General features: G+C 32.0%; 1 protein-coding gene across 1 annotated transcript in view; it reads right to left on the bottom strand.

The window, feature by feature from the left end:
• Positions 1–26400, bottom strand: part of LOC133650142 (serine/threonine-protein kinase DCLK1-like) — a 55455-nt gene that overhangs the window by 2064 nt on the left and 26991 nt on the right. The window contains exons 3-11 of the mRNA XM_062047041.1: positions 20675–20738; positions 16723–16895; positions 16528–16647; positions 9825–9971; positions 2707–2840; positions 2460–2634; positions 2314–2394; positions 2143–2241; positions 2004–2077 (exon numbers count right to left, since the gene is read on the bottom strand). Coding sequence (XP_061903025.1) covers positions 2004–2077; positions 2143–2241; positions 2314–2394; positions 2460–2634; positions 2707–2840; positions 9825–9971; positions 16528–16647; positions 16723–16895; positions 20675–20738 — 1067 coding nt within the window. The remainder of the gene's footprint in view (positions 1–2003; positions 2078–2142; positions 2242–2313; positions 2395–2459; positions 2635–2706; positions 2841–9824; positions 9972–16527; positions 16648–16722; positions 16896–20674; positions 20739–26400) is intronic.

Raw genomic sequence — 26400 nt, 5'->3', positions numbered from 1 at the left:
TCTGTAATTTAATTTTTTTTGTATGATGGATTTTTTTTCATTTATTTTGTTTATATATTTTCTACAATTATGTAATTTTAAATATGAATTACTATTTTATATTACATTATTATTAAATACATCCATCCATCCATTTTGTACCGCTTGTCCCTTTTGGGGTCTCGGGTGGTGCTGGAGCCTTTCTCAGCTGCATATATTTATATACGTATTTATTGTTTATTTTTTATTATTTAAAAGTATTAAAAAGGGACAAGCGGTAGAAAATGGATGGATGGATTGATGTTTTAAAAAATGAATTATTTAATTAAAATGATCAATATTAATTTTATAATTCTGTAATTTAATTTTTTTTTGTATAATGGATTTTTTTCATTTATTTTGTTTATATATTTTCTACAATTATGTAATTTTAAATATTAATTAATATTTTATATTACATTATTATTAAATACATCCATCCATCCATTTTCTGCCGCTTGTCCCTTTCGGGGTCTCAGCTGCATATATTTATATATTTATTTATCGTTTATTTTTTATTATTTAAAAGTATCATGTTTTAAAAAATGAATAATTTAATTAAAAAGATCAATATTAATTTTATAATTCTGTAATTTAATTTTTTTTGTATGATGGATTTTTTTCATTTATTTTGTTTATATATTTTCTACAATTATGTAATTTTAAATATGAATTACTATTTTATATTACATTATTATTAAATACATCCATCCATCCATTTTCTACCGCTTGTCCCTTTTGGGGTCTCGGGTGGTGCTGGAGCCTTTCTCAGCTGCATATATTTACATATTTATTTATCGTTTATTTTTTATTATTTAAAAGTATTAAAAAGGGACAAGCGGTAGAAAATGAATGGATGGATTGATGTTTAAAAAAATGAATTATTTAATTAAAATGATCAATATTAATTTTATAATTCTGTAATTAAATTTTTTTTGTATGATGGATTTTTTTCATTTATTTTTTTTATATATTTTCTACAATTATGTAATTTTAAATATTAATTACTATTTTATATTACATTATTATTAACAACATAATAAACATTATCTATCCATCTTCTACCGCTTGTCCCTTTTGGGGTCTCGGGTGGTGCTGGAGCCTTTCTCAGCTGCATACATTTATATATTTATTTATCATTTATTTTTTATTATTTAAAAGTATTGTGTTTTAAAAAATGAATTATTTAATTAAAATCCATCCATCCATCCATCCATCTTCTACCGCTTGTCCCTTTCGGGGTCTCGGGTGATGGATTTTTTTCATTTATTTTCTACAATTATGTAATTTCAAATATTAATTATTATTTTATATTACATTATTATTTAATACATATAACAAATATTATACAGTCATCTTCTACCGCTTGTCCCTTTCGGGGTCGCGGGTGGTGCTGGAGCCTATCTCAGCTGCATATATTTATATATTTATTTATCATTTATTTTTTATTATTTAAAAGTATTATGTTTTTAAAAATGAATACTTTAATTCAAATGATCAATATTAATTTTATAATTCTGTAAATGTAATTTTTTGGTATATTTCATTTTTAAATGTAATATAAATTCCAAACATGACTTTTTACAAAGTATATATATAATGTGTTTTTTCATTTATATTGTTTATATATTTTTTTACAGTTATGCCATTTTATATAAGTATAATTTGTTATTACTATTTTTTAATGTTGAACAAATCAAATCCATATTTTTTATACATCATGACAGACTGTTTTATTTATATTGTTTAAATGTTTTTAATCATTCCATTTTTTTTTTTTTTTTTAGATAATACCGTTATTTAATTTTCAATATTTTTGTCCTATTAAAATGTCATAATAAATGACCTACTTATAACATTTTTTTACACAATATTTTCTGCGTATTTGACACCCTCCTCGACACGTCTCTCTTTTGATTGACAGGTCAGGTTGTTTACGATGGCGTCTCACACACAGCCGCCGTCGCCGTGGAAACGGAGCCTACCTTATCCAGTACATTGCCGGGTGCTGGTGGAGGTCCAAGGACCCGGATCTCTGCATAGAAAAGCTCCCGTCCAACTGAGCACAGAGAGAAACCATGGAGTGGTGAGCAATGCATGATGGGTAACGTAGTCTCCACTCACCGGGATGACCGCCATGTTGTCCGTGTTGTCGCTGTTGAAGTGCTTCTTGATCTTCCCCGCTACAGACAGCTGGTGGTGGTTTTCACAAAGACCTTCATCCTGGCCCGGGGCGAGGACAGACAAGTCAGACCAGGTCCGGGGGACCAAGACCCAAATATGAAAAACTCTTACGGTGACCCATGGATGGTCCAGCACTTGTAAGGCCGTGTACCTCGGATCCACCTCCACCTCCAGCATGGACCGGATCAGCTCCTGTCAGACCAAAGACCGTGAGGACCAGCTCCGCCCACGTCCCACCCGGCTCTAACTACGCTCACCTTGGCGGTTTCGGAGACGTTGTCCCAGTACGGGGGCGGGAACTCCAGCTGGCCCATGAGGATCTGGTCAAACAGAACTTCCTGGTCCTCGCTGCTCCCTCGGAAAGGCGGGAACCCACACAGGAGGATGTAGGTGATGACGCCGGCCGCCCAGATGTCCACCTTCAGCCCGTACCTAAGACCGGACATTTTAGACCCAAGAACCGACACCGAGGACTAACCCCCAAAACCGGCGCCTGGACTCTACCCCGTTTCGGCGATGATTTCAGGCGCTACATATGTGGGCGTGCCGCAGACGGTGTACAGGGGTCCGTCCACCGCGGTGGCCAGACCGAAGTCTCCCAGTTTTAGGCTCTTGCTGCCGTCTGCGTGCTCGTAGACCTGCAGAACCAAACCAGTAAGATTCAAGGACCACTGAGGGCCACGGAACGACAGGAGCTAAAAAAGCTAGCATGCTACAGTGCTATGCTCACATGCTAACGATGACATGCATAGCAAAATGTATGACACTAAATTAGCACTAGTGTGCTAATATTAGAATGCTAAAATGCTAACTGTAACAGGCATCGAGTACCAAAATATATTACTCTGAGTTGTGTGCCTGAAAAATGAGTTTAAAAACGCTAGGCTGCTAATGTTAGCATGCATCAAAAAGTACCAAAGTACGACCGAGGTTTGTACCTAAGGTGTATACCTGCAAAATTAGCAAAAAAAAATCTAGCATGCTAATGGTACAATGCTAAAATGCCAAACCAAAATATATTACTCTGAGTTGTGTGCCTGAAAAATGAGTTTAAAAACGCTAGGCTGCTAATGTTAGCTTGCATCAAAAAGTACCAAAATACGACCGAGGTTTGTACCTAAGGTGTATACCTGCAAAATTAGCAAAACAAACATTTGGCATGCTAATGGTAGAATGCTAAAATGCCAATCCAAAAGATATTACTCTGAGTTGTGTGCCTGAAAAATGAGTTCAAAACGCTAGGCTGCTAATGTTAGCATGCATCAAAAAGTACCAAATTATGACCGAGGTTTGTACCTAAGGTGTATACCTGCAAAATTAGCACAAAAAAAATCTAGCATGCTAATGGTAGAATACTAAAATGCCAATCCAAAAGATATTACTCTGAGTTGTGTGCCTGAAAAATGAGTTTAAAACGCTAGGCTGCTAATGTTAGCATGCATCAAAAAGTACCAAATTATGACCGAGGTTTGTACCTAAGGTGTATACCTGCAAAATTAGCACAAAAAAATCTAGCATGCTAATGGTAGAATGCTAAAATGCCAATCCAAAATATATTACTCTGAGTTGTGTGCCTGAAAAATGAGTTTAAAACGATTGGCTGCTAATGTTAGCATGCATCAAAAAGTACCAAATTACGATGGAGGTTTGTACCTAAGGTGTATACCTGCAAAATTAGCAAAAAAAAATCTAGCATGCTAATGGTAGAATGCTAAAATGCCAATCCAAAATATATTACTCTGAATTGTGTGCCTGAAAAATGAGTTCAAAACGCTAGGCTGCTAATGTTAGCATGCATCAAAAAGTACCAAAATACGACCAAGGTTTGTACCTAGGGTGTATACTTGCAAAATTAGCAAAAAAAAAATCTAGCATGCTAATGGTAGAATGCTAAAATGCCAATCCAAAATATATTAGTCTGAGTTGTGTGCCTGAAAAATGAGTTTAAAAACGCTAGGCTGCTAATGTTAGCATGCATCAAAAAGTACCAAAATACGACCGAGGTTTGTACCTAAGGTGTATACCTGCAAAATTAGCAAAACAAAAATTTGGCATGCTAATGGTAGAATGCTAAAATGCCAATCCAAAAGATATTACTCTGAGTTGTGTGCCTGAAAAATGAGTTTAAAACGCTAGGCTGCTAATGTTAGCATGCATCAAAAAGTACCAAAATACGACTGAGGTTTGTACCTAAGGTGTATACCTGCAAAATTAGCAAAACAAAAATTTGGCATGCTAATGGTAGAATGCTAAAATGCCAATCCAAAAGATATTACTCTGAGTTGTGTGCCTGAAAAATGAGTTTAAAACGCTAGGCTGCTAATGTTAGCATGCATCACAAAGTACCAAAATATGACCGAGGTTTGTACCTAAGGTGTATACCTGCAAAATTAGCCAAAAAAAAATCTAGCATGCTAATGGTAGAATGCTAAAATGCCAATCCAAAATATATTACTCTGAGTTGTGTGCCTGAAAAATGAGTTTAAAAACGCTAGGCTGCTAATGTTAGCATGCATCAAAAAGTACCAAATTACAATGGAGGTTTGTACCTAAGGTGTATACCTGCAAAATTAGCACAAAAAAAATCTAGCATGCTAATGGTAGAATGCTAAAATGCCAATCCAAAATATATTACTCTGAGTTGTGTGCCTGAAAAATGAGTTTAAAAACGCTAGGCTGCTAATGTTAGCATGCATCAAAAAGTACCAAAATACGACCGAGGTTTGTACCTAAGGTGTATACCTGCAAAATTAGCAAAAAAAAAATCTAGCATGCTAATGGTAGAATGCTAAAATGCCAAACCAAAATATATTACTCTGAGTTGTGTGCTTGAAAAATGAGTTTAAAAACGCTAGGCTGCTAATGTTAGCATGCATCAAAAAGTACCAAATTACGACCGAGGTTTGTACCTAAGGTGTATACCTGCAAAATTAGCACAAAAAAAATCTAGCATGCTAATGGTAGAATGCTAAAATGCCAATCCAAAATGTACTACTCTGAGTTGTGTGCCTGAAAAATGAGTTCAAAACGCTAGGCTGCTAATGTTAGCATGCATCAAAAAGTACCAAATTACGACCGAGGTTTGTACCTAAGGTGTATACCTGCAAAATTAGCAAAACAAAAATTTGGCATGCTAATGGTAGAATGCTAAAATGCCAATCCAAAAGATATTACTCTGAGTTGTGTGCCTGAAAAATGAGTTTAAAACGCTAGGCTGCTAATGTTAGCATGCATCACAAAGTACCAAAATATGACCGAGGTTTGTACCTAAGGTGTATACCTGCAAAATTAGCCAAAAAAAAATCTAGCATGCTAATGGTAGAATGCTAAAATGCCAATCCAAAATATATTACTCTGAGTTGTGTGCCTGAAAAATGAGTTTAAAAACGCTAGGCTGCTAATGTTAGCATGCATCAAAAAGTACCAAATTACAATGGAGGTTTGTACCTAAGGTGTATACCTGCAAAATTAGCACAAAAAAAATCTAGCATGCTAATGGTAGAATGCTAAAATGCCAATCCAAAATATATTACTCTGAGTTGTGTGCCTGAAAAATGAGTTTAAAAACGCTAGGCTGCTAATGTTAGCATGCATCAAAAAGTACCAAAATACGACCGAGGTTTGTACCTAAGGTGTATACCTGCAAAATTAGCAAAAAAAAAATCTAGCATGCTAATGGTAGAATGCTAAAATGCCAAACCAAAATATATTACTCTGAGTTGTGTGCTTGAAAAATGAGTTTAAAAACGCTAGGCTGCTAATGTTAGCATGCATCAAAAAGTACCAAATTACGACCGAGGTTTGTACCTAAGGTGTATACCTGCAAAATTAGCACAAAAAAAATCTAGCATGCTAATGGTAGAATGCTAAAATGCCAATCCAAAATGTACTACTCTGAGTTGTGTGCCTGAAAAATGAGTTCAAAACGCTAGGCTGCTAATGTTAGCAAGCATCAAAAAGTACCAAATTACGACAGAGGTTTGTACCTAGGGTGTATACCTGCAAAATTAGCCAAAAAAAATCTAGCATGCTAATGGTAGAATGCTAAAATGCCAATCCAAAATATATTACTCTGAGTTTTGTGCCTGAAAAATGAGTTTAAAAACGCTAGGCTGTTAATGTTAGCATGCATCAAAAAGTACCAAATTACGACCGAGGTTTGTACCTAGGGTGTATACCTGCAAAATTAGCCAAAAAAAATCTAGCATGCTAATGGTAGAATGCTAAAATGCCAAACCCAAATATATTACTCTGAGTTGTCTGCCTGAAAAATGAGTTCAAAACGCTAGGCTGCTAATGTTAGCATGCATCAAAAAGTACCAAAATACGACCGAGGTTTGTACCTAAGGTGTATACCTGCAAAATTAGCCAAAAAAAAATCTAGCATGCTAATGGTAGAATGCTAAAATGCCAAACCAAAATATATTACTCTGAATTATGTGCCTGAAAAATGAGTTTAAAACGCTAGGCTGCTAATGTTAGCATGCATCAAAAAGTACCAAAATACGACGAGGTTTGTACCTAAGGTGTATACCTGCAAAATTAGCAAAACAAAAATTTGGCATGCTAATGGTAGAATGCTAAAATGCCAATCCAAAATATATTAGTCTGAGTTGTGTGCCTGAAAAATGAGTTTAAAAACGCTAGGCTGCTAATGTTAGCATGCATCAAAAAGTACCAAAATACGACCGAGGTTTGTACCTAAGGTGTATACCTGCAAAATTAGCAAAACAAAAATTTGGCATGCTAATGGTAGAATGCTAAAATGCCAATCCAAAAGATATTACTCTGAGTTGTGTGCCTGAAAAATGAGTTTAAAACGCTAGGCTGCTAATGTTAGCATGCATCAAAAAGTACCAAATTATGACCGAGGTTTGTACCTAAGGTGTATACCTGCAAAATTAGCACAAAAAAAATCTAGCATGCTAATGGTAGAATGCTAAAATGCCAAACCAAAATATATTACTCTGAGTTGTGTACCTGAAAAATGAGTTTAAAAACGCTAGGCTGCTAATGTTAGCATGAATCAAAAAGTACCAAAGTACGACCAAGGTTTGTACCTAATGTGTATATCTGCAAAATTAGCAAAAAAAAAATCTAGCATGCTAATGGTAGAATGCTAAAATGCCAAACCAAAATATATTACTCTGAATTGTGTGCCTGAAAAATGAGTTCAAAACGCTAGGCTGCTAATGTTAGCATGCATCAAAAAGTACCAAAATACGACCAAGGTTTGTACCTAGGGTGTATACCTGCAAAATTAGCAAAAAAAAAATCTAGCATGCTAATGGTAGAATGCTAAAATGCCAATCCAAAATATATTACTCTGAGTTGTGTGCCTGAAAAATGAGTTTAAAAACGCTAGGCTGCTAATGTTAGCATGCATCAAAAAGTACCAAAATACGACCGAGGTTTGTACCTAAGTTGTATACCTGCAAAATTAGCAAAACAAAAATTTGGCATGCTAATGGTAGAATGCTAAAATGCCAATCCAAAAGATATTACTCTGAGTTGTGTGCCTGAAAAATGAGTTTAAAACGCTAGGCTGCTAATGTTAGCATGCATCAAAAAGTACCAAATTATGACCGAGGTTTGTACCTAAGGTGTATACCTGCAAAATTAGCACAAAAAAAATCTAGCATGCTAATGGTAGAATGCTAAAATGCCAAACCAAAATATATTACTCTGAGTTGTGTGCCTGAAAAATTAGTTTAAAAACGCTAGGCTGCTAATGTTAGCATGCATCAAAAAGTACCAAAGTACGACCGAGGTTTGTACCTAAGGTGTATACCTGCAAAATTAGCAAAAAAAATCTAGCATGCTAATGGCAGAATGCTAAAATAACAAACCAAAATATATTACTCAGAGTTGTGTGCCTGAAAAAAAAGTTTAAAATGATTGGCTGCTAATGTTAGCATGTATAAAAAAGTACCAAATTACGAGGGAGGTTTGTACCCAAGGTGTATACCTGCAAAATTAGCACAAAAAAAAACATTGCATGCTAATGGTAGAATGCTAAAATGCCAAACCAAAATATATTACTGTGAGTTGTGTGCCTGAAAAATTTACAAAAAAAAAGCTAGAACTAAAACTAGAAGGCTAACGATTGTGCAATGGGCCTTTAACATTTTTGGCAAACTGGGGGCGGAGCATGCAGTGAGTCACGTGACAGTGAGACAGGAAGTGAGTTTTCTTTTTTTTTTTTATTACAAAGAATATATAATGTATTTTTGCATTTATGTTTTTTATAGATTTTTCACAATTATGTCATTATATATATATATATATATATATATATATATATATATATATATATATATATATATATATATATATATATATATACATATAATGTTTTTAAATAAATAATGTTTAATACATTTTAAATTTAATGTGTTAAATCGGTATACTTAACATGATGCATTTTTTTATTTGTATTGTTTTAATTTCCCTAATCATTAATTTTTTACATGCTATATTTACGATTATTCTTTTTTTATTAGTCATTAAATTTTTTACAGTCATATTTTATATAAACTTATCTAATTAAAACAAACCTAGCATGCTAATGTTAACGTGCCAAAATGCTAATGTTAGCATGCATCAAGCCCTAAAATATGACTGAGGTTTATGCCTTAAAAAACAACAACCTAGCATCCTAACGTTAGAATGCTAACAGGCATCATTCGCCAAGTAACAAAATATCTGTCGCTGCAAAATTAGCGAAAAAGCTAGCATGCTAATGTTAGCGTGCCAAAATGCTAATGTTAGCATGCATCAAGTCTTAAAATATGACTGAGGTTTATGCCTTGAAAAAAAAAGCTAGCATGCTAACGTTAGAAAGCTAACAGGCATCCTTTGTCAAGTAACAAAATATATGTCGCTGCAAAATTAGCAAAAAAGCTAGCATGCTTATGTTAGAGTGCCAAAATGCTAATGTTAGTATGCATCAAGTCCTAAAATATGACTGAGGTTTATGCCTTAAAAAAAAAAAGCTAGCATGCTAACGTTAGAATGCTAACAGGCATCCTTCGTCAAGTAACAAAATATATGTCGCTGCAAAATTAGCAAAAAAAGCTAGCATGCTAATGTTAGAGTGCCAAAATGCTAATGTTAGCATGCATCAAGTCCTAAAATATGACTGAGGTTTATGTCTTAAAAAAAAAGAAGCTAGCATGCTAACAGGCATCCTTCGTCAAGTAACAAAATATATGTTGCTGCAAAATTAGCAAAAAAAGCTAGCATGCTAATGTTAGAGTGCCAAAATGCTAATGTTAGCATGCATCAAGTCTTAAAATATGACTAAGGTTTATGCCTTTAAAAAAAAAAAAGCTAGCATGTTAACGTTAGAAAGCTAACAGGCATCCTTTGTCAAGTAACAAAATCTATGTCGCTGCAAAATTTGCAAAAAAGCTAGCATGCTTATGTAAGAGTGCCAAAATGCTAATGTTAGCATGCATCAAGTCCTAAAATATGACTGAGGTTTATGCCTCAAAAAAAAAAAAAAAAGCTAGCATGCTAACGTTAGAATGCTAACAGGCATCATTCGCCAAGTAACAAAATATATGTCGCTGCAAAATTAGCAAAAAAAAGTTAGCGTGCCAGACAGGAAGTGAGCTCACCAGCAGGTTTTCGGGCTTGATGTCCCTGTGCACGATGTTGAGGCTGTGGAGGTATTTTATGGCGTTGGTCAGGTCGTACAGCATCCCGCTGGCGTCCTTCTCCGTGTACCTGTTGGCGGACGTGATGGCGTCGAAAAGGTCTCCCCCCTGTGGACAAAAATATATACACATACATTTTTGAGCCTGAACATAAGGAGGACGACCTACAAGCGTGCTAAACAGATGCATCATGTAGCAGCATTGTTAAGCGCTGAATAAGATAAACCAACATAATAAAGCAATCACTTACTGCACAATGTCTGCTAGAGCGCACTACGATTAGCTGTTTTGTTAGCCACCTCGTGCATGCCATATTTGAGGATTTAGGATAAATTAATGGACACATATTGCTTAAAATAACTCAGTCCCTTGGTGGTTGTGGCCCCCAGACAAGCATATAGAGTTTTTATGGCCCAGACGTCTGCTTGGAAGATCAGCAGCCAAGATTTGAGTGAATGAAGGTGTCATCTGTGTCAGTCGTCCCCACACTTGACTCTCATTCATCCTCCTCCTCCGTGCTGACACGTACACGTCCTCCCCTGGCCAACAGATGGACCGCATTGCCACCTCCTCAATTATGCACACACGCTTTCCCCGCCTCGGTTTGATGTCGGGGCCGCCGGTACCGTACTACTGAGTATGGAGGTGAAGTCGTCTTTGCTACCAAATATTTATTTTTGACAATGAATTTTGTCAACTGGAAACTTTCTGTGAACTTTCTTTTTTTTTTTTAATTTTTTTTTTTATTTATTTTTTTTTTACATCAAATTATGCTGACAATTTCATTGGAAAAAAAATTGTTGGCAAAATGTGTGTTTAAAAATTCAGTGTAAAAAAATTCATTGTAAAATAATTTCGGGTGAAAAATGCAGTGTCAAATAAATCAGTGTAAAACAAAAAAATCAGTGTGTAAAAATTGAGTGTAAAAAATTAAGTGTTTTATAATTCAATGTAAAAAAATTCACTGTAAAGGAATTCAGTGTTTTAAAATGGAGTGTAAAAAAAATTCAGTGTAAAACAATTCCGTGTTTTGAATTGCACTGTATAAAAATTCAGTGTAAAAAAATCAGTGTATAAAAAAAAGTTTAAAAAATAAATAAAGAATTGAAATGTATTTCTTTTACAATTTCAACATTTTTATTTACTTTATTTAAATTCAATTTAATGTATTCATCTTAAGAAATTGGTATTGATATGATGGGTTGATTTAATAGATTTTGTTTCTATTTTTTACAATTATATAATTTTAAATATTAACTATTATTTTATATTACATTATTATTAAATGCATGATACATTTATCAATGTTATATAATATTGTCGATATACTTTTTCATGATGTATTTTTAATTTGTTTATTTTTTATCATTTAAAAGTATTGTGTTTGAAAAAAAATAGTTAATTAATTAAAATATTCTATATTTTTTTATAATTCTGTAATTTATGTGTATAAAAAAAAAATCGTTGTAAAAAAAAAAAATTAAGTGTAAAAACAAAAATCAGCGTATAGTATACAAATTCAGTGTGAAGATATCAGTGTAAAAATGCTGTTGAAAAAAATCAGTGTATAAAAATTCTGTGTAAAAAATTAAGAGTAAAATAATTTAGTGTTTTAAAATTCAGTGTACAAATAATTCAGTGTTTTAAAATTCAGTGTAAAAAAATCAGTGTATAAAAATTCTGTGTAAAAAATTAAGAGTAAAATAATTTAGTGTTTTAAAATTCAGTGTACAAATAATTCAGTGTTTTAAAATTCGGTGTAAAAAAATCAGTGCATAAAAACTCTGTGTAAAACAATTCAGGGTAAAACAATTCATTGTTTTAAAATTCACTGTAAAATAAGTTTGTGTAGAAAAATTCAGTGTAAAAGATGCAGTGTAAAATAAATCAGTGTAAAAAAAAAATCAGTGTATAAAAAATCTGCGTAAGAAAATTCAGTGTAAAATAATTTAGCGTAAAAAAAATTCAGTGTAAAATAAATCTGTGTAAAAAAAAATCAGTGTACAAAATTCTGTTGAAAAAATTAAGTGTAAAATAATTCAGTGTAAAAATAATTCAGTGTTTTAAAATTCAGTGTAAAAAAATCAGTGTATAAAAACTCTGTGTAAAACAATTCAGTGTAAAACAATTCATTGTTTTAAAATTCAGTGTAAAAAAATTCACTGTAAAATAATTTTGTGTAGAAAAATTCAGTGTAAAATAAATCAGTGTAAAAAAAAATCAGTGTATAAAAAATCTGTGTAAGAAAATTCACTGTAAAATAATGTAGCGTAAAAAAAATTCAGTGTAAAATAAATCAGTGTAAACAAAAAATCAGTGTGTAAAAATTCAGTGTAAAAAATTAAGTGTTTTATAATTCAATGTAAAAAATTCACCGTTAAGGAATTCAGTGTTTTAAAATTGAGTGTAAAAAAATTCAGTGTATATAAATCAGTGTAAAACAAGTCCGTGTTTTAAATTGCACTGTATAAAAATTCAGTGTAAAAAAATCAGTGTATAAAAAAAAATCAGTGTAAAAAAAAAATTAAGTGTAAAAACAAAAATCAGCGTATGGTATACAAATTCAGTGTGAAGATATCAGTGTAAAAATGCTGTTGAAAAAAAATCAGTGTATAAAAATTCTGTGTAAAAAATTAAGTGTAAAATAATTTAGTGTTTTAAAATTCAGTGTACGAATAATTCAGTGTTTTAAAATTCAGTGTAAAAAAATCAGTGCATAAAAACTCTGTGTAAAACAATTCAGGGTAAAACAATTCATTGTTTTAAAATTCACTGTAGAATAAGTTTGTGTAGAAAAATTCAGTGTAAAAGATGCAGCGTAAAATAAATCAGTGTAAAAAAAAAAAATCAGTGTATAAAAAATCTGCGTCAGAAAATTCACTGTAAAATAATTTAGCGTAAAAAAATTCAGTGTAAAATAAACCAGTGTAAAAAAAAAAATCAGTGTACAAAATTCTGTGTAAAACAATTCATTGTTTTAAAATTCAGTGTAAAAAAAATTCACTGTAAAATAATTTTGTGTAGAAAAATTCAGTGTAAAAAAAAATCAGTGTACAAAATTCTGTTTAAAAAATTAAGTGTAAAATAATTCAGTGTTTTAAAATTCAGTGTAAAATAATTCAGTGTTTTAAAATTCAGTGTAAAAAAATCAGTGTTTAAAAACTCTGTGTAAAACAATTCATTGTTTTAAAATTCAGTGTAAAAAAAATTCACTGTAAAATAATTTTGTGTAAAAAAATTAAGTGTAAAAAAGGCAGTGTAAAATAAATCAGTGTATAAAAAATCTTTGTTAGAAAATTCACTGTAAAATAATTTAGCGTAAAAAAAATTCAGTGTAAAATAAATCAGTGTAAAAAAATAATCAGTGTACAAAATTCTGTTTAAAAAATTAAGTGTAAAATAATTCAGTGTTTTAAAATTCAGTGTAAAAATAATTCAGTGTTTTAAAATTCAGTGTAAAAAAATCAGTGTATAAAAACTCTGTGTAAAACAATTCAGTGTAAAACAATTCATTGTTTTAAAATTCAGTGTAAAAAAAATTCACTGTAAAATAATTTTGTGTAGAAAAATTCAGTGTAAAATAAATCAGTGTATAAAAAATCTGTGTAAGAAAATTCACTGTAAAATAATTTAGCGTAAAAAAAATTCAGCGTAAAATAAATCAGTGTGAAAAAAAATCAGTGTACAAGATTCTGTTTAAAAAATCAAGTGTAAAATAATTCAATGTTTTAAAATTCAGTGTAAAAAAATCAGTGTTTAAAAACTCTGTGTAAAACAATTCAGTGTAAAACAATTCATTGTTTTAAAATTCAGTGTAAAAAAAATTCACTGTAAAATAATTTTGTGTAAAAAAATTAAGTGTAAAAAAGGCAGTGTAAAATAAATCAGTGTATAAAAAATCTTTGTTAGAAAATTCACTGTAAAATAATTTAGCGTAAAAAAAATTCAGTGTAAAATAAATCAGTGTAAAAAAAAAATCAGTGTACAAAATTCTGTTTAAAAAATTAAGTGTAAAATAATTCAGTGTTTTAAAATTCAGTGTAAAAATAATTCAGTGTTTTAAAATTTCGTGTAATTCAGTTTAAAAACTGTGTAAAACAATTCATTGTTTTAAAATTCAGTGTAAAAAAAATTCACTGTAAAATAATTTTGTGTAGAAAAATTCAGTGTAAAATAAATCAGTGTAAAATAAATCAGTGTAAAAAAAATCAGTGTATAAAAAATCTGAGTAAGAAAATTCACTGTAAAATAATTTAGCGTAAAAAAAATTCAGTGTAAAATAAATCAGTGTAAAAAAAAAATCAGTGTACAAAATTCTGTTTAAAAAATTAAGTGTGAAATAATTTAAGAGTTTTAAAATTCAGTGTACAAATAATTCAGTGTAAAAAAATCAGTGCATAAAAACTCTGTGTAAAACAATTCAGGGTAAAACAATTCATTGTTTTAAAATTCACTGTAAAATAAGTTTGTGGAGAAAAATTCAGTGTAAAAGATGCAGCGTAAAATAAATCAGTGTAAAAAAAAAAAATCAGTGTATAAAAAATCTGCGTCAGAAAATTCACTGTAAAATAATTTAGCGTAAAAAAAATTCAGTGTAAAATAAACCAGTGTAAAAAAAATCAGTGTACAAAATTCTGTTGAAAAAATTAAGTGTAAAATAATTCAGTGTTTTAAAATTCAGTGTAAAAATAATTCAGTGTTTTAAAATTCAGTGTAAAAAAATCAGTGTATAAAAACTCTGTGTAAAACAATTCAGTGTAAAACAATTCATTGTTTTAAAATTCAGTGTAAAAAAATTCACTGTAAAATAATTTTGTGTAGAAAAATTTAGTGTAAAATAAATCAGTGTAAAAAAAAATCAGTGTATAAAAAAATCTGTGTAAGAAAATTCAGTGTAAAATAATGTAGCGTAAAAAAAATTCAGTGTAAAATAAATCAGTGTAAACAAAAAATCAGTGTGTAAAAATTCTGTGTAAAAAATTAAGTGTTTTATAATTCAATGTAAAAAATGCACTGTAAAGGAATTCAGTGTTTTAAAATTGAGTGTAAAAAAACTCAGTGTATATAAATCAGTGTAAAACAAGTCCGTGTTTTAAATTGCACTGTATAAAAATTCAGTGTAAAAAAATCGGTGTATAAAAAAAAAAATCAAGTGTAAAAACAAAAATCAGCATGTAGTATACAAATTCAGTGTGAAGATATCAGTGTAAAAATGCTGTTGAAAAAAAATCAGTGTATAAAAATTCTGTGTAAAAAATTAAGTGTAAAATAATTTAGTGTTTTAAAATTCAGTGTAAAAATAATTCAGTGTTTTAAAATTCAGTGTAAAAAAATCAGTGTATAAAAACTCTGTGTAAAACAATTCATTGTTTTAAAATTCACTGTAAAATAAGTTTGTGTAGAAAAATTCAGTGTAAAAGATGCAGCGTAAAATAAATCAGTGTAAAAAAAAAAAATCAGTGTAGAAAAAATCTGCGTCAGAAAATTCACTGTAAAATAATTTAGCGTAAAAAAAATTCAGTGTAAAATAAATCAGTGTAAAAAAAATCAGTGTACAAAATTCTGTTTAAAAAATTAAGTGTAAAATAATTCAGTGTTTTAAAATTCAGTGTAAAATAATTCAGTGTTTTAAAATTCAGTGTAAAAAAATCAGTGTATAAAAACTCTGTGTAAAACAATTCATTGTTTTAAAATTCAGTGGAAAAAAAATTCACTGTAAAATAATTTTGTGTAGAAAAATCCAGTGTAAAATAAATCAGTGTATAAAAAATCTGTGTAAGAAAATTCACTGTAAAATAATTTAGCGTAAAAAAAATTCAGCGTAAAATAAATCAGTGTAAAAAAAAATTAGTGTACAAGATTCTGTTTAAAAAAATCAAGTGTAAAATAATTCAGTGTTTTAAAATTCAGTGTAAAATAATCAGTGTTTAAAAACTCTGTGTAAAACAATTCAGTGTAAAACAATTCATTGTTTTAAAATTCAGTGTAAAAAAAATTCACTGTAAAATAATTTTGTGTAAAAAAATTAAGTGTAAAAAAGGCAGTGTTAAATAAATCAGTGTATAAAAAATCTTTGTTAGAAAATTCACTGTAAAATAATTTAGCGTAAAAAAAATTCAGTGTAAAATAAATCAGTGTAAAAAAAAAATCAGTGTTCAAAATTCTGTTTAAAAAATTAAGTGTAAAATAATTCAGTGTTTTAAAATTCAGTGTAAAAATAATTCAGTGTTTTAAAATTCAGTGTAAAAAATCAGTGTAAAAAAAATTGAGAGTAAAAAAATCAGCGTATAGTATAAAAATTCAGTTTAAAGAAATCAGTGTAAACATGCTGTTTAAAAAAATCAGTGTATAAAAATCAGTGTTTTAAAATTCAGTGTAAAAATAATTCAGTGTTTTAAAATCAGTGTAAAACAATTCAAATTCTATGCTGAAAAATTCCCTCACAATGTTTTTTTCCAATGAAATAGTCAGCATAACTTCACGCAAGAAAAAATTCAGTGTCGAAAAAAATGAAAGTTTTCGTAATAAAGGCTTTTATCACATCATATAAAACATGGCGAGGGTGGCTTTGAATGGAGAATGGACTCTGAGTGGAATCGTCACCCTAAGAAAGGTACTGAGATGGAAGGGTCACATGGTTGAATATAATATGTTCCCCACACACCTCCACCAGCTCCATGACCAGGTAGAGCTCGCTGTACGTGTCCACCTCCTCGATGAGCAGCACCACGTTGGGATGCTTGACTCGCCGCAAGATGGCCACCTCGTTCTGGATCATGTGCTCCTGGAAAAGAAGACGCCATTAGACCGGGAACGTCATTGCACCGACGGGAGGAGGGAAAGGAAGTTTTTGCCAGACCTTGCCTCGACATTTGCCCTTGTTGATGATCTTCAGAGCGTAATGGCGCCCGGTCGAGTGCTCCACGCACTCGTGGACCACGGCGAAGTTCCCGTCGCCCAACATGCGTCCCACTTCGTAGCGTTCCGAAATGTAGGAGGGGACCGCCGGGAGCTGGTCGGCGGCCACTTCCTCTGCGGGGACGAGGTAAGCGATGGAGAGCGTAAACAATTGTGTACCTCGTTAGCTGACATTTAATTGTTGGTGACATCATCCAAGGATGGGATAGCGGGAAGGAGTCATTTGGCAAACAACAACACTGATATCTCCACATGTGTGTGTGTGTGTCACTTTAAGAAAAAACCAACACTGATACCTAGAGGGGGGGGGTTACCCACATATGCGGTCCTCTCCAAGGTTTCTCATAGTCATTCGCCGACGTCCCACTGGGGTGAGTTTTTCCTTGCCCGTATGTGGGCTCTGTACCGAGGATGTCGTTGTGGCTTGTACAGCCCTTTGAGACACTTGTGATTTAGGGCTATATAAATAAACATTGATTGATTGATACCTCCGTGTGTGTGTGTCACTTTAAGAAAACAACAACACTGATACCTCCATGTGTGTGTCACTTTAAGAAAACAACAACATTGATACCTACGTGTGTGTGTGTCACTTTAAGAAAACAACAACATTGATACCTCCGTGTGTGTGTGTGTCACTTTAAGAAAATAACAACATTGATACCTCCGTGTGTGTGTGTCACTTTAAGAAAATAACAACACTGATACCTCCGTGTGTGTGTGTCACTTTAAGAAAACAACAACACTGATACCTCCGTGTGTGTGTGTGTCACTTTAAGAAAATAACAACATTGATACATCCGTGTGTGTGTGTCACTTTAAGAAAATAACAACACTGATACCTCCGTGTGTGTGTGTCACTTTAAGAAAACAACAACACTGATACCTCCGTGTGTGTGTGTCACTTTAAGAAAATAACAACATTGATACCTCCGTGTGTGTGTCACTTTAAGAAAATAACAACATTGATACATCCGTGTGTGTGTGTCACTTTAAGAAAACAACAACATTGATACCTCCGTGTGTGTGTGTGTCACTTTAAGAAAACAACAACACTGATACTTCCGTGTGTGTGTGTAACTTTAAGAAAATAACAACATTGATACATCCGTGTGTGTGTGTCACTTTAAGAAAATAACAACATTGATACCTCCGTGTGTGTGTGTCACTTTAAGAAAATAACAACATTGATACCTCCGTGTGTGTGTGTCACTTTAAGAAAATAACAATATTGATACCTCCGTGTGTGTGTGTCACTTTAAGAAAATAACAACACTGATACCTCCGTGTGTGTGTCACTTTAAGAAAACAACAAAACTGATACCTCCGTGTGTGTGTGTCACTTTAAGAAAACAACAACATTGATACCTCTGTGTGTGTGTGTGTCACTTTAAGAAGACAACAACATTGATACCTCTGTGTGTGTGTGTGTCACTTTAAGAAAATAACAACACTGATACCTCCGTGTGTGTGTGTCACTTTAAAAAAATAACAACACTGATACCTCCGTGTGTGTGTGTCACTTTAAGAAAACAACAACACTGATACCTCCGTGTGTGTGTGTCACTTTAAGAAAATAACAACACTGATACCTCCGTGTGTGTGTGTCACTTTAAGAAAATAACAACACTGATACCTCCGTGTGTGTGTGTGTCACTTTAAGAAAACAACAACACTGATACCTCCGTGTGTGTGTGTCACTTTAAGAAAATAACAACACTGATACCTCCGTGTGTGTGTGTGTCACTTTAAGAAAATAACAACACTGATACCTCCGTGTGTGTGTGTCACTTTAAGAAAATAACAACACTGATACTTCCGTGTGTGTGTGTCACTTTAAGAAAACAACAACATTGATACCTCCGTGTGTGTGTGTCACTTTAAGAAAACAACAACATTGATACCTCCGTGTGTGTGTGTCACTTTAAGAAAATAACAACACTGATACCTCCGTGTGTGTGTGTAACTTTAAGAAAATAACAACATTGATACATCCGTGTGTGTGTGTCACTTTAAGAAAATAACAACACTGATACCTCCGTGTGTGTGTGTCACTTTAAGAAAACAACAACACTGATACCTCCGTGTGTGTGTGTGTCACTTTAAGAAAACAACAACATTGATACCTCCGTGTGTGTGTGTCACTTTAAGAAAACAACAACACTGATACCTCCGTGTGTGTGTGTCACTTTAAGAAAATAACAACACTGATACCTCCGTGTGTGTGTCACTTTAAGAAAACAACAACACTGATACCTCCGTGTGTGTGTGTCACTTTAAGAAAATAACAACACTGATACCTCCGTGTGTGTGTGTGTCACTTTAAGAAAATAACAACATTGATACCTCCGTGTGTGTGTGTCACTTTAAGAAAACAACAACACTGATACCTCCGTGTGTGTGTGTCACTTTAAGAAAACAACAACACTGATACCTCCGTGTGTGTGTGTGTCACTTTAAGAAAATAACAACACTGATACTTCCGTGTGTGTGTGTGTCACTTTAAGAAAATAACAACACTGATACCTCCGTGTGTGTGTATGTGTGTGTGTCACTTTAAGAAAATAACAACACTGACACCTCCGTGTGTGTGTGTCACTTTAAGAAAATAACAACACTGATACCTCCGTGTATGTGTGTCACTTTAAGAAAACAACAACACTGACACCTCCGTGTGTGTGTGTCACTTTAAGAAAATAACAACACTGATACCTCCGTGTGTGTGTGTCACTTTAAGAAAATAACAACACTGATACCTCCGTGTGTGTGTGTCACTTTAAGAAAATAACAACACTGATACCTCCGTGTGTGTGTGTGTCACTTTAAGAAAACAATAACACTGATACCTCCGTGTGTGTGTGTCACTTTAAGAAAATAACAACATTGATACAATCGTGTGTGTGTGTGTCACTTTAAGAAAATAACAACATTGATACAATCGTGTGTGTGTGTCACTTTAAGAAAATAACAACATTGATACAATCGTGTGTGTGTGTCACTTTAAGAAAAACACAAATGTACTGTATGTATATTTAGCTACACAGTATATGTATATACAGTATATATATATATATGTGTATATATGTATATATGTGTATATATAACATAAATAAATAAATGCAGCTATTAGTAAAGTAATATATATATATATATATATATATTTTTTTATATATACACACACATATAAGTACATATAAAGTGTATATATGTATATATATATGTATCTACACAGTATCCAGCATCAATACATGTAGTGAGTGTGCCATGCACTCATGTAACCATCGCTAGTGAGCAGACCTGATTGGACGACGCCTACAAAAGGTCACATGACAGTTGAGGGTTTCCCCAAGACTGCCATGGGGGCGTGGTCAGGGGGCGTGGCTACAGGTGAGTCATTTGCCAGATTTGCTACGATGCTATTTTTTTTCTTTAAAAAGGCTACAAAATGTACACATACATTAAAAAACAAATCAGTTATCGTTATATGGGATCAAATACTGTTTTTGGTGGTCAAATTCTTTTTTATTAGTACATAACTTGTCAATAGTGCGCAAATGATAGGCTATAATTGTCAATTCATACTGGTCTTAATATTGGTGGGGTTTGGATTTGATGCCCGTTTTTTCCCACGGTCCCAAACACACCGCCCGTGCCTGTAAGGTGATTGGCGGAGAATGAGGAAGTGTTGTTGAGACAAAAGTGTTTGTTATCCTAAGATTCTCAATACAAGTTAAAAATAGCGTCAGACTTACAATACATTATATTACTTTTATTTTTAAAATAAATAAATAATAATAATACATTAAGGGGGAAACCCTGCAGTTTTGTCACAGCGAAGGAAAGACGAGACGACACTTTTGTAATAGTGACAACAACAAAAAAAGGTCGCTCACCGCCGCCATCCGCCGGGCTGGACACTGGATCGGAGGACAGCGAGGCAGACGAGCCCTGTGAGTCCTGTGGAGGCCAGGAAAGGGGAGGGGTTTGATATTTGCTCTTAAAGGACCACAACATCACACACATCACAACATATCATAGCATCTCTCTATGCAGTGGTGATCAATTGTTACCTGTCACGACCTCTCGTGTCAAGCTAGTTGTTGACTAGCATTTGCTCCACATAAAGAACGTAGTACCTAGCTAACGTTTCACTATAAACTAAACTTCCTTCCTAAAATATATTTTTTATATATATACACATATACATACATTATTAGCACAAATATATACACACATATACGTACATATAAGCACATATACATACATATATTCACATATATACACATATACGTACATATATGCACATATACATATATATACACATATACATATATACATACATATATGCACATATACATATATATACACATATACGTATATAGATACATATATGCACATATACATATGTATACACATATACATACATATATGCACATATACATATATTTACATACATATATGCACATATACATATGTATACACATATACATACATATATGCACATATACATATGTATACACATATACATATATACATACATGTATGCACATATACATATATACACATGTACATACATATATGCACGTATACATATATACATACATATATGCACATATACATATATATACACATATACATATATATATATGCACATATACATACGTACACACATATATACATACATATATGCACATATACACATATACATACATATATGCACATATACATACATACACATATACATACATATATGCACATATACATATATACATACATACTGTATATGCACATATACATATATACATACATATATGCACATATGCATATATACATACATATATGCACATATACATATATATACATATATACACATATACATACATATATGCACATATACATATATACATACATACATGCACATATACATATATACACATATACATACATATATGCACATATACATACGTATACACATATACATACAGTATATACATACATATATGCACATATACATATACACATATGCACATATACATATGTATACACACATACATATATGCACATATACATACATATATGCACATATACATATATAAATACATATATGCACATATACATACACATATGTACATATATACATACATACTGTATATGCACATATACATATATACATACATATATGCCCATATACATATATACATACATATATGCCCATATACATATATACATACATATATGCCCATATACATATATACATACATATATGCACATACATACATATATATATATATACATATACATATATACAGATATACATACATATATGCACATATACATACATACACATATACATACATACATGCACATATACATATATACATACATACATGCACATATACATATATACATACATATATGCACATATACATATATATGTACACATATACATATATACATACATATATGCACATATACATATATACACATATACATACATATATAAATATGGTAACACTTTAGTATGGGGAACATATTCTAAGTAACAAAGACTTCATTTAGAGTTATTTGGTTAGGGTTAGAGTTAGGGGGTTAGGGTATACTAGTTGTATAATAAGGCCATGCAGAATAAGGCATTAATAAGTACTTAATAATGACTAATTAAGAGCCAATATGTTACTAATTTGCATGTTAATAAGAAACTAATTAATGGTGAATATGTTCCCCATACTAAAGTGTTACCATAAATATATACATAAATATACATATAAATATATATGTATATAAATAATATATATATTAGTCAAGTCTTTTACAAAATGTAAATAGGCTATGCTATAGGCTACTAGGAGCTAGCAGCTACGCAACAGCTAAGCACACAATAGCACACAAGCTAGACATGTATAATAGTATTTCAACAATATACAAACAAGTATTACAGTTGCATATTACTTACAAAGTCTCCAAGGCAGAAGTGTAATAGAAAGTATCCAGTAACAAACGTGTCCGCAGCGTTCCACTTAATGCGCCGTGAGCTTACCTTCACAAATTATTGTGGCCACTAGGTTTTGCCAAAAAAAATAATAATTTTTTAAAAAATTAAAATAAAAAATTACCACCCCACTTCAACTTAAAGACAGAATAAGTCCATTTCAGAGAGTTAATGATAAATAGGTTGGTGTTTTTCATAGCCACTTATAAAACATGTTTCCAACATTTCACACTGCTAAATAATAAAAGTGTGCGTGATTCCTGCTGATATCGTGTTGAAAATATCGGTCCATACTCACGGGTCCGATATCGGTAACGTAAGGGAAGTGAAAAAGGTGTTACCTTTTACGCACCTGATGTTTGATTGTCACGTGCATCCGAGTCGTAGTTTTCATGACCAAATTTGGAGGTGTTGAAAATCGCCGTGTAAAATCGCTAATGCTAGTCAGTAGCATGTCTATGGGATATCCAATGTAAGTTGGCATGGGGCTAGTGCATTTTGAGAAGTGGAGCCTTACTTTTGAGTGCTTTCTATCAGAGACGCTTGCTTTGTTGGCAGGGAAAATTCGATACGCGAGTCTGCAACCGCACACGATGTCATGTGCATAAACGGCATCCAGATATCGTACCCTTGGATTTGACATGAATCAATACTTAGTAGTACTGACGGAATTTGTTAGTACTTATGAAAGTACTACATTCTGTACCCATCGGTATACTTATCACCTTCTAGCTTGTTGTGAGGACGGCACATAAGTATCCTACATACAGTATCACATTTGTAGACGTATCCAACATGTATCAGACAGTTTGAAAGTAATGTATGACGATACAGCAGTGTATTATACGGTGTGGAAATAGTGTATTAATGTACAGTACTTGTGGGTTAGTGTAAATGTGTTAATATTATAATGAATACAGAGTAAGCAGTCTATTTGAATCAGAGGAGAGTTTCTGTATGAAATATTAAGTTTGCACCTTGCATGTTTTTCAAAGTCTGTCTAATGTTTCCTTTGTTGTTGTCGTCTCATTTATTTATATTTGTTGTTTGTTTGGTCATTTATGAATTTGTTTGGGTTTTATTTTTACATTTTTGTATTGTTTTGTTTCTATTAAGAATGTTTTTGTTTTGTTTTGTCATTTATTTTTGTTTTTGTACATGTTTTAAATTGTATTGTGTTTATCAATTATTAAGTTGTTTTTGTTTTGTCATTTATTTATTTGTTTTACCATTTATTTATTTGTTTGGGTTTTATGTAACATTTTTTTATTGTTTTGTTTTAATCAATTATTCATTTTTGTTTTGTTTATGTCTGTTTTTTGTTTTGTCATTTATTTATGTGTTATAATTTTTTTACATTTTAAAAATGTGTTTGTTTTATCAATTATTTATTTGTGGTTTTGTCATTTATTTATTTGTTTTTTACATTTTTTAAACTGTCTTGTTTTATCAACTATTTATTTATTTTTTGTTTTGTCATTTATTTATTTATTAGTTGTTGTTCTTTTCTCCATTTTTTAAATTTGTTTGTTTTATCAATTATTTATTTATTTTTTGGATTAGTCATTTATTTGAATGGTAAATGGATTATACTTGAACACGATTCACCCATTCACACACATATTCCCACACTGATGGCGGGAGTTGCCATGCAAGGCCCTAACCACCACCCATCAGGAGCAAGGGTGAAGTGTCTTGCTCAAGGACACAACGGCCGTGACTAGATAGGCCGAAGCTGGGGATAAAAACCAGGAACCCTAAAGTTGCTGACACGGCCTCCCCAAATTATTATTTTTTAAATGTATTTCTATTTTTTTTGTTTTGCCATTTATTTATTTATTTGTTGTTGGGTTTTTTTATCTATATTTTTATTTTTTAATGAGTTTGTTCTATCAACTATGCATTTATTATTTGGTTTTGTCATTTATTTATTTATTTGTTGCTGGGTTTTTTTTACATGTTTTAACTTGTTTTGTTTGATCAATTATGTATTCATTGTTTGTTTTGTCAATTTTGTATTTATAATTTTTTGGTCATTTATTTGTTGTTTTTTTAACATGTTTTAAATTGTTTAAATTGTTTTATTTGATGAATTATTTATATATATTTTTTGTTTTGTCATTTGTTTGAGTTTTCCTTTAAAATTTTCTACACTGATTTAAAAAAATAAATAAATTATTATTTCTTTGTTTTGTCATAAATTATTTTATCTGTTTTTTATTGAAAATATTTTTTTAAATTGTTTTGTGTTTTAATTTTTTTTTTTGTAATTTCTTTATTTTTTTTACATGTTCTAAATTGTTTTAATTTGTCAATAATTTTTGGTTTTGTTTGGCCATTTATTTATTTATTTGTTATTCTGTTTTTTGAAATTTTTTTGGTACATTTTTTAAATTACTTTGTTCTATCAACTATTTATTTATTATTTGGTTTTGTCATTTATTTATTCATTTGTTGCTGGTTTTTTTTACATGTTTGAAATTGTTTTGTTTGATCAATTATGTATTCATTGTTTGTTTTGCCATTTTTGTATATAGAATTTTTTGGTCATTTATTTCTTTTTTTTTTTTAACATGTTTTAAATTGTTTTATTTGATCAATTATTCATATTTTTGTTTTGTTTTGTCATTTATTTATTTGAGTTTTTCTTTTCAATTTTCTACACTGATTTAAAAAAATAAAATGTATTTCTTTGGTTTGTCATAAATTATTTTCTTTGGTTTTTATTTTAAAAAAATGTTTAATTGTTTTGTTTAAAAAAAAAATTGTTTTGTCATTTCTTTATTATTTGTTGTTTTTTACATGTTCTAAATTGTTTTAATTTGTCAATAATTTTTATTTTTATTCGGCCATTTATTTCACGACTGTTTCGCCGCGTGGAAGCTGTTGATATTTTGTGTCGGTCCGATCATCGCACGTCTCGTCTCTCAGGTCCTTATCCTGCACGCAGCCTCCGTCTTCCTGCGGCGCGAGGCAACAAAACTCTGTTGCTATGGAAACTGCTGCCAGGCAGCTCAGGCGACTTCCTGGCAGGCTAAATATGGTCGCTTCCTGGACGGAGAGGGCTGGGCTTGTAGGGACCCTCTGAGGGACTTTTGTCTCCTCGGTCTTCATTGTTATTAGCAAGAGGCGAGACGGAGCCGGATGTTATCAGAAGGGGCGGCCCCTCCCTCCCTGCCGTCTCACGCCAGCATCCTGAATGCCAGCGAGAAGATGAACATGAGGCGAGGCGCATCATCTGGCGAGAGGATGCGGGGGAGCATCGGCGGCCATGAAAAGGGAATTGAACGTTGGTCCACTTGATGGTGCAACATTTACATAAATGTGGACGCCGCTCGCTTGGCCCCGCCCCCTCCCTCCCTGACATGATGTCTAGACACAAACCAATCCATCCTGCTCTCGCTTGAAAAGATCAACGGCGTTCGGGGATTAGCGCGGCGAGCTGCGCCAGCTGGACGGGAAGAATCCCGGCGACGCCACGGGGGACAGGAAGTACGAGGACGACGCTCGGGACGTAAAACCTACGCTGTAAAAAAAAACATCAGTCAAAAACTGCCAGCTCAACTTTACCGTAAAAATACATATTTACAGTAAAAACTGACAGCTCAGTTGCTAGAATTTCACTGTAAA

This window comes from Entelurus aequoreus, linkage group LG05, assembly GCF_033978785.1.
Source record: "Entelurus aequoreus isolate RoL-2023_Sb linkage group LG05, RoL_Eaeq_v1.1, whole genome shotgun sequence".
NCBI lineage: Eukaryota > Metazoa > Chordata > Actinopteri > Syngnathiformes > Syngnathidae > Entelurus > Entelurus aequoreus.
The sequence above is the reverse complement of the archived record's forward strand: the minus strand, read 5'-3'. Positions and strand labels throughout refer to the sequence as shown.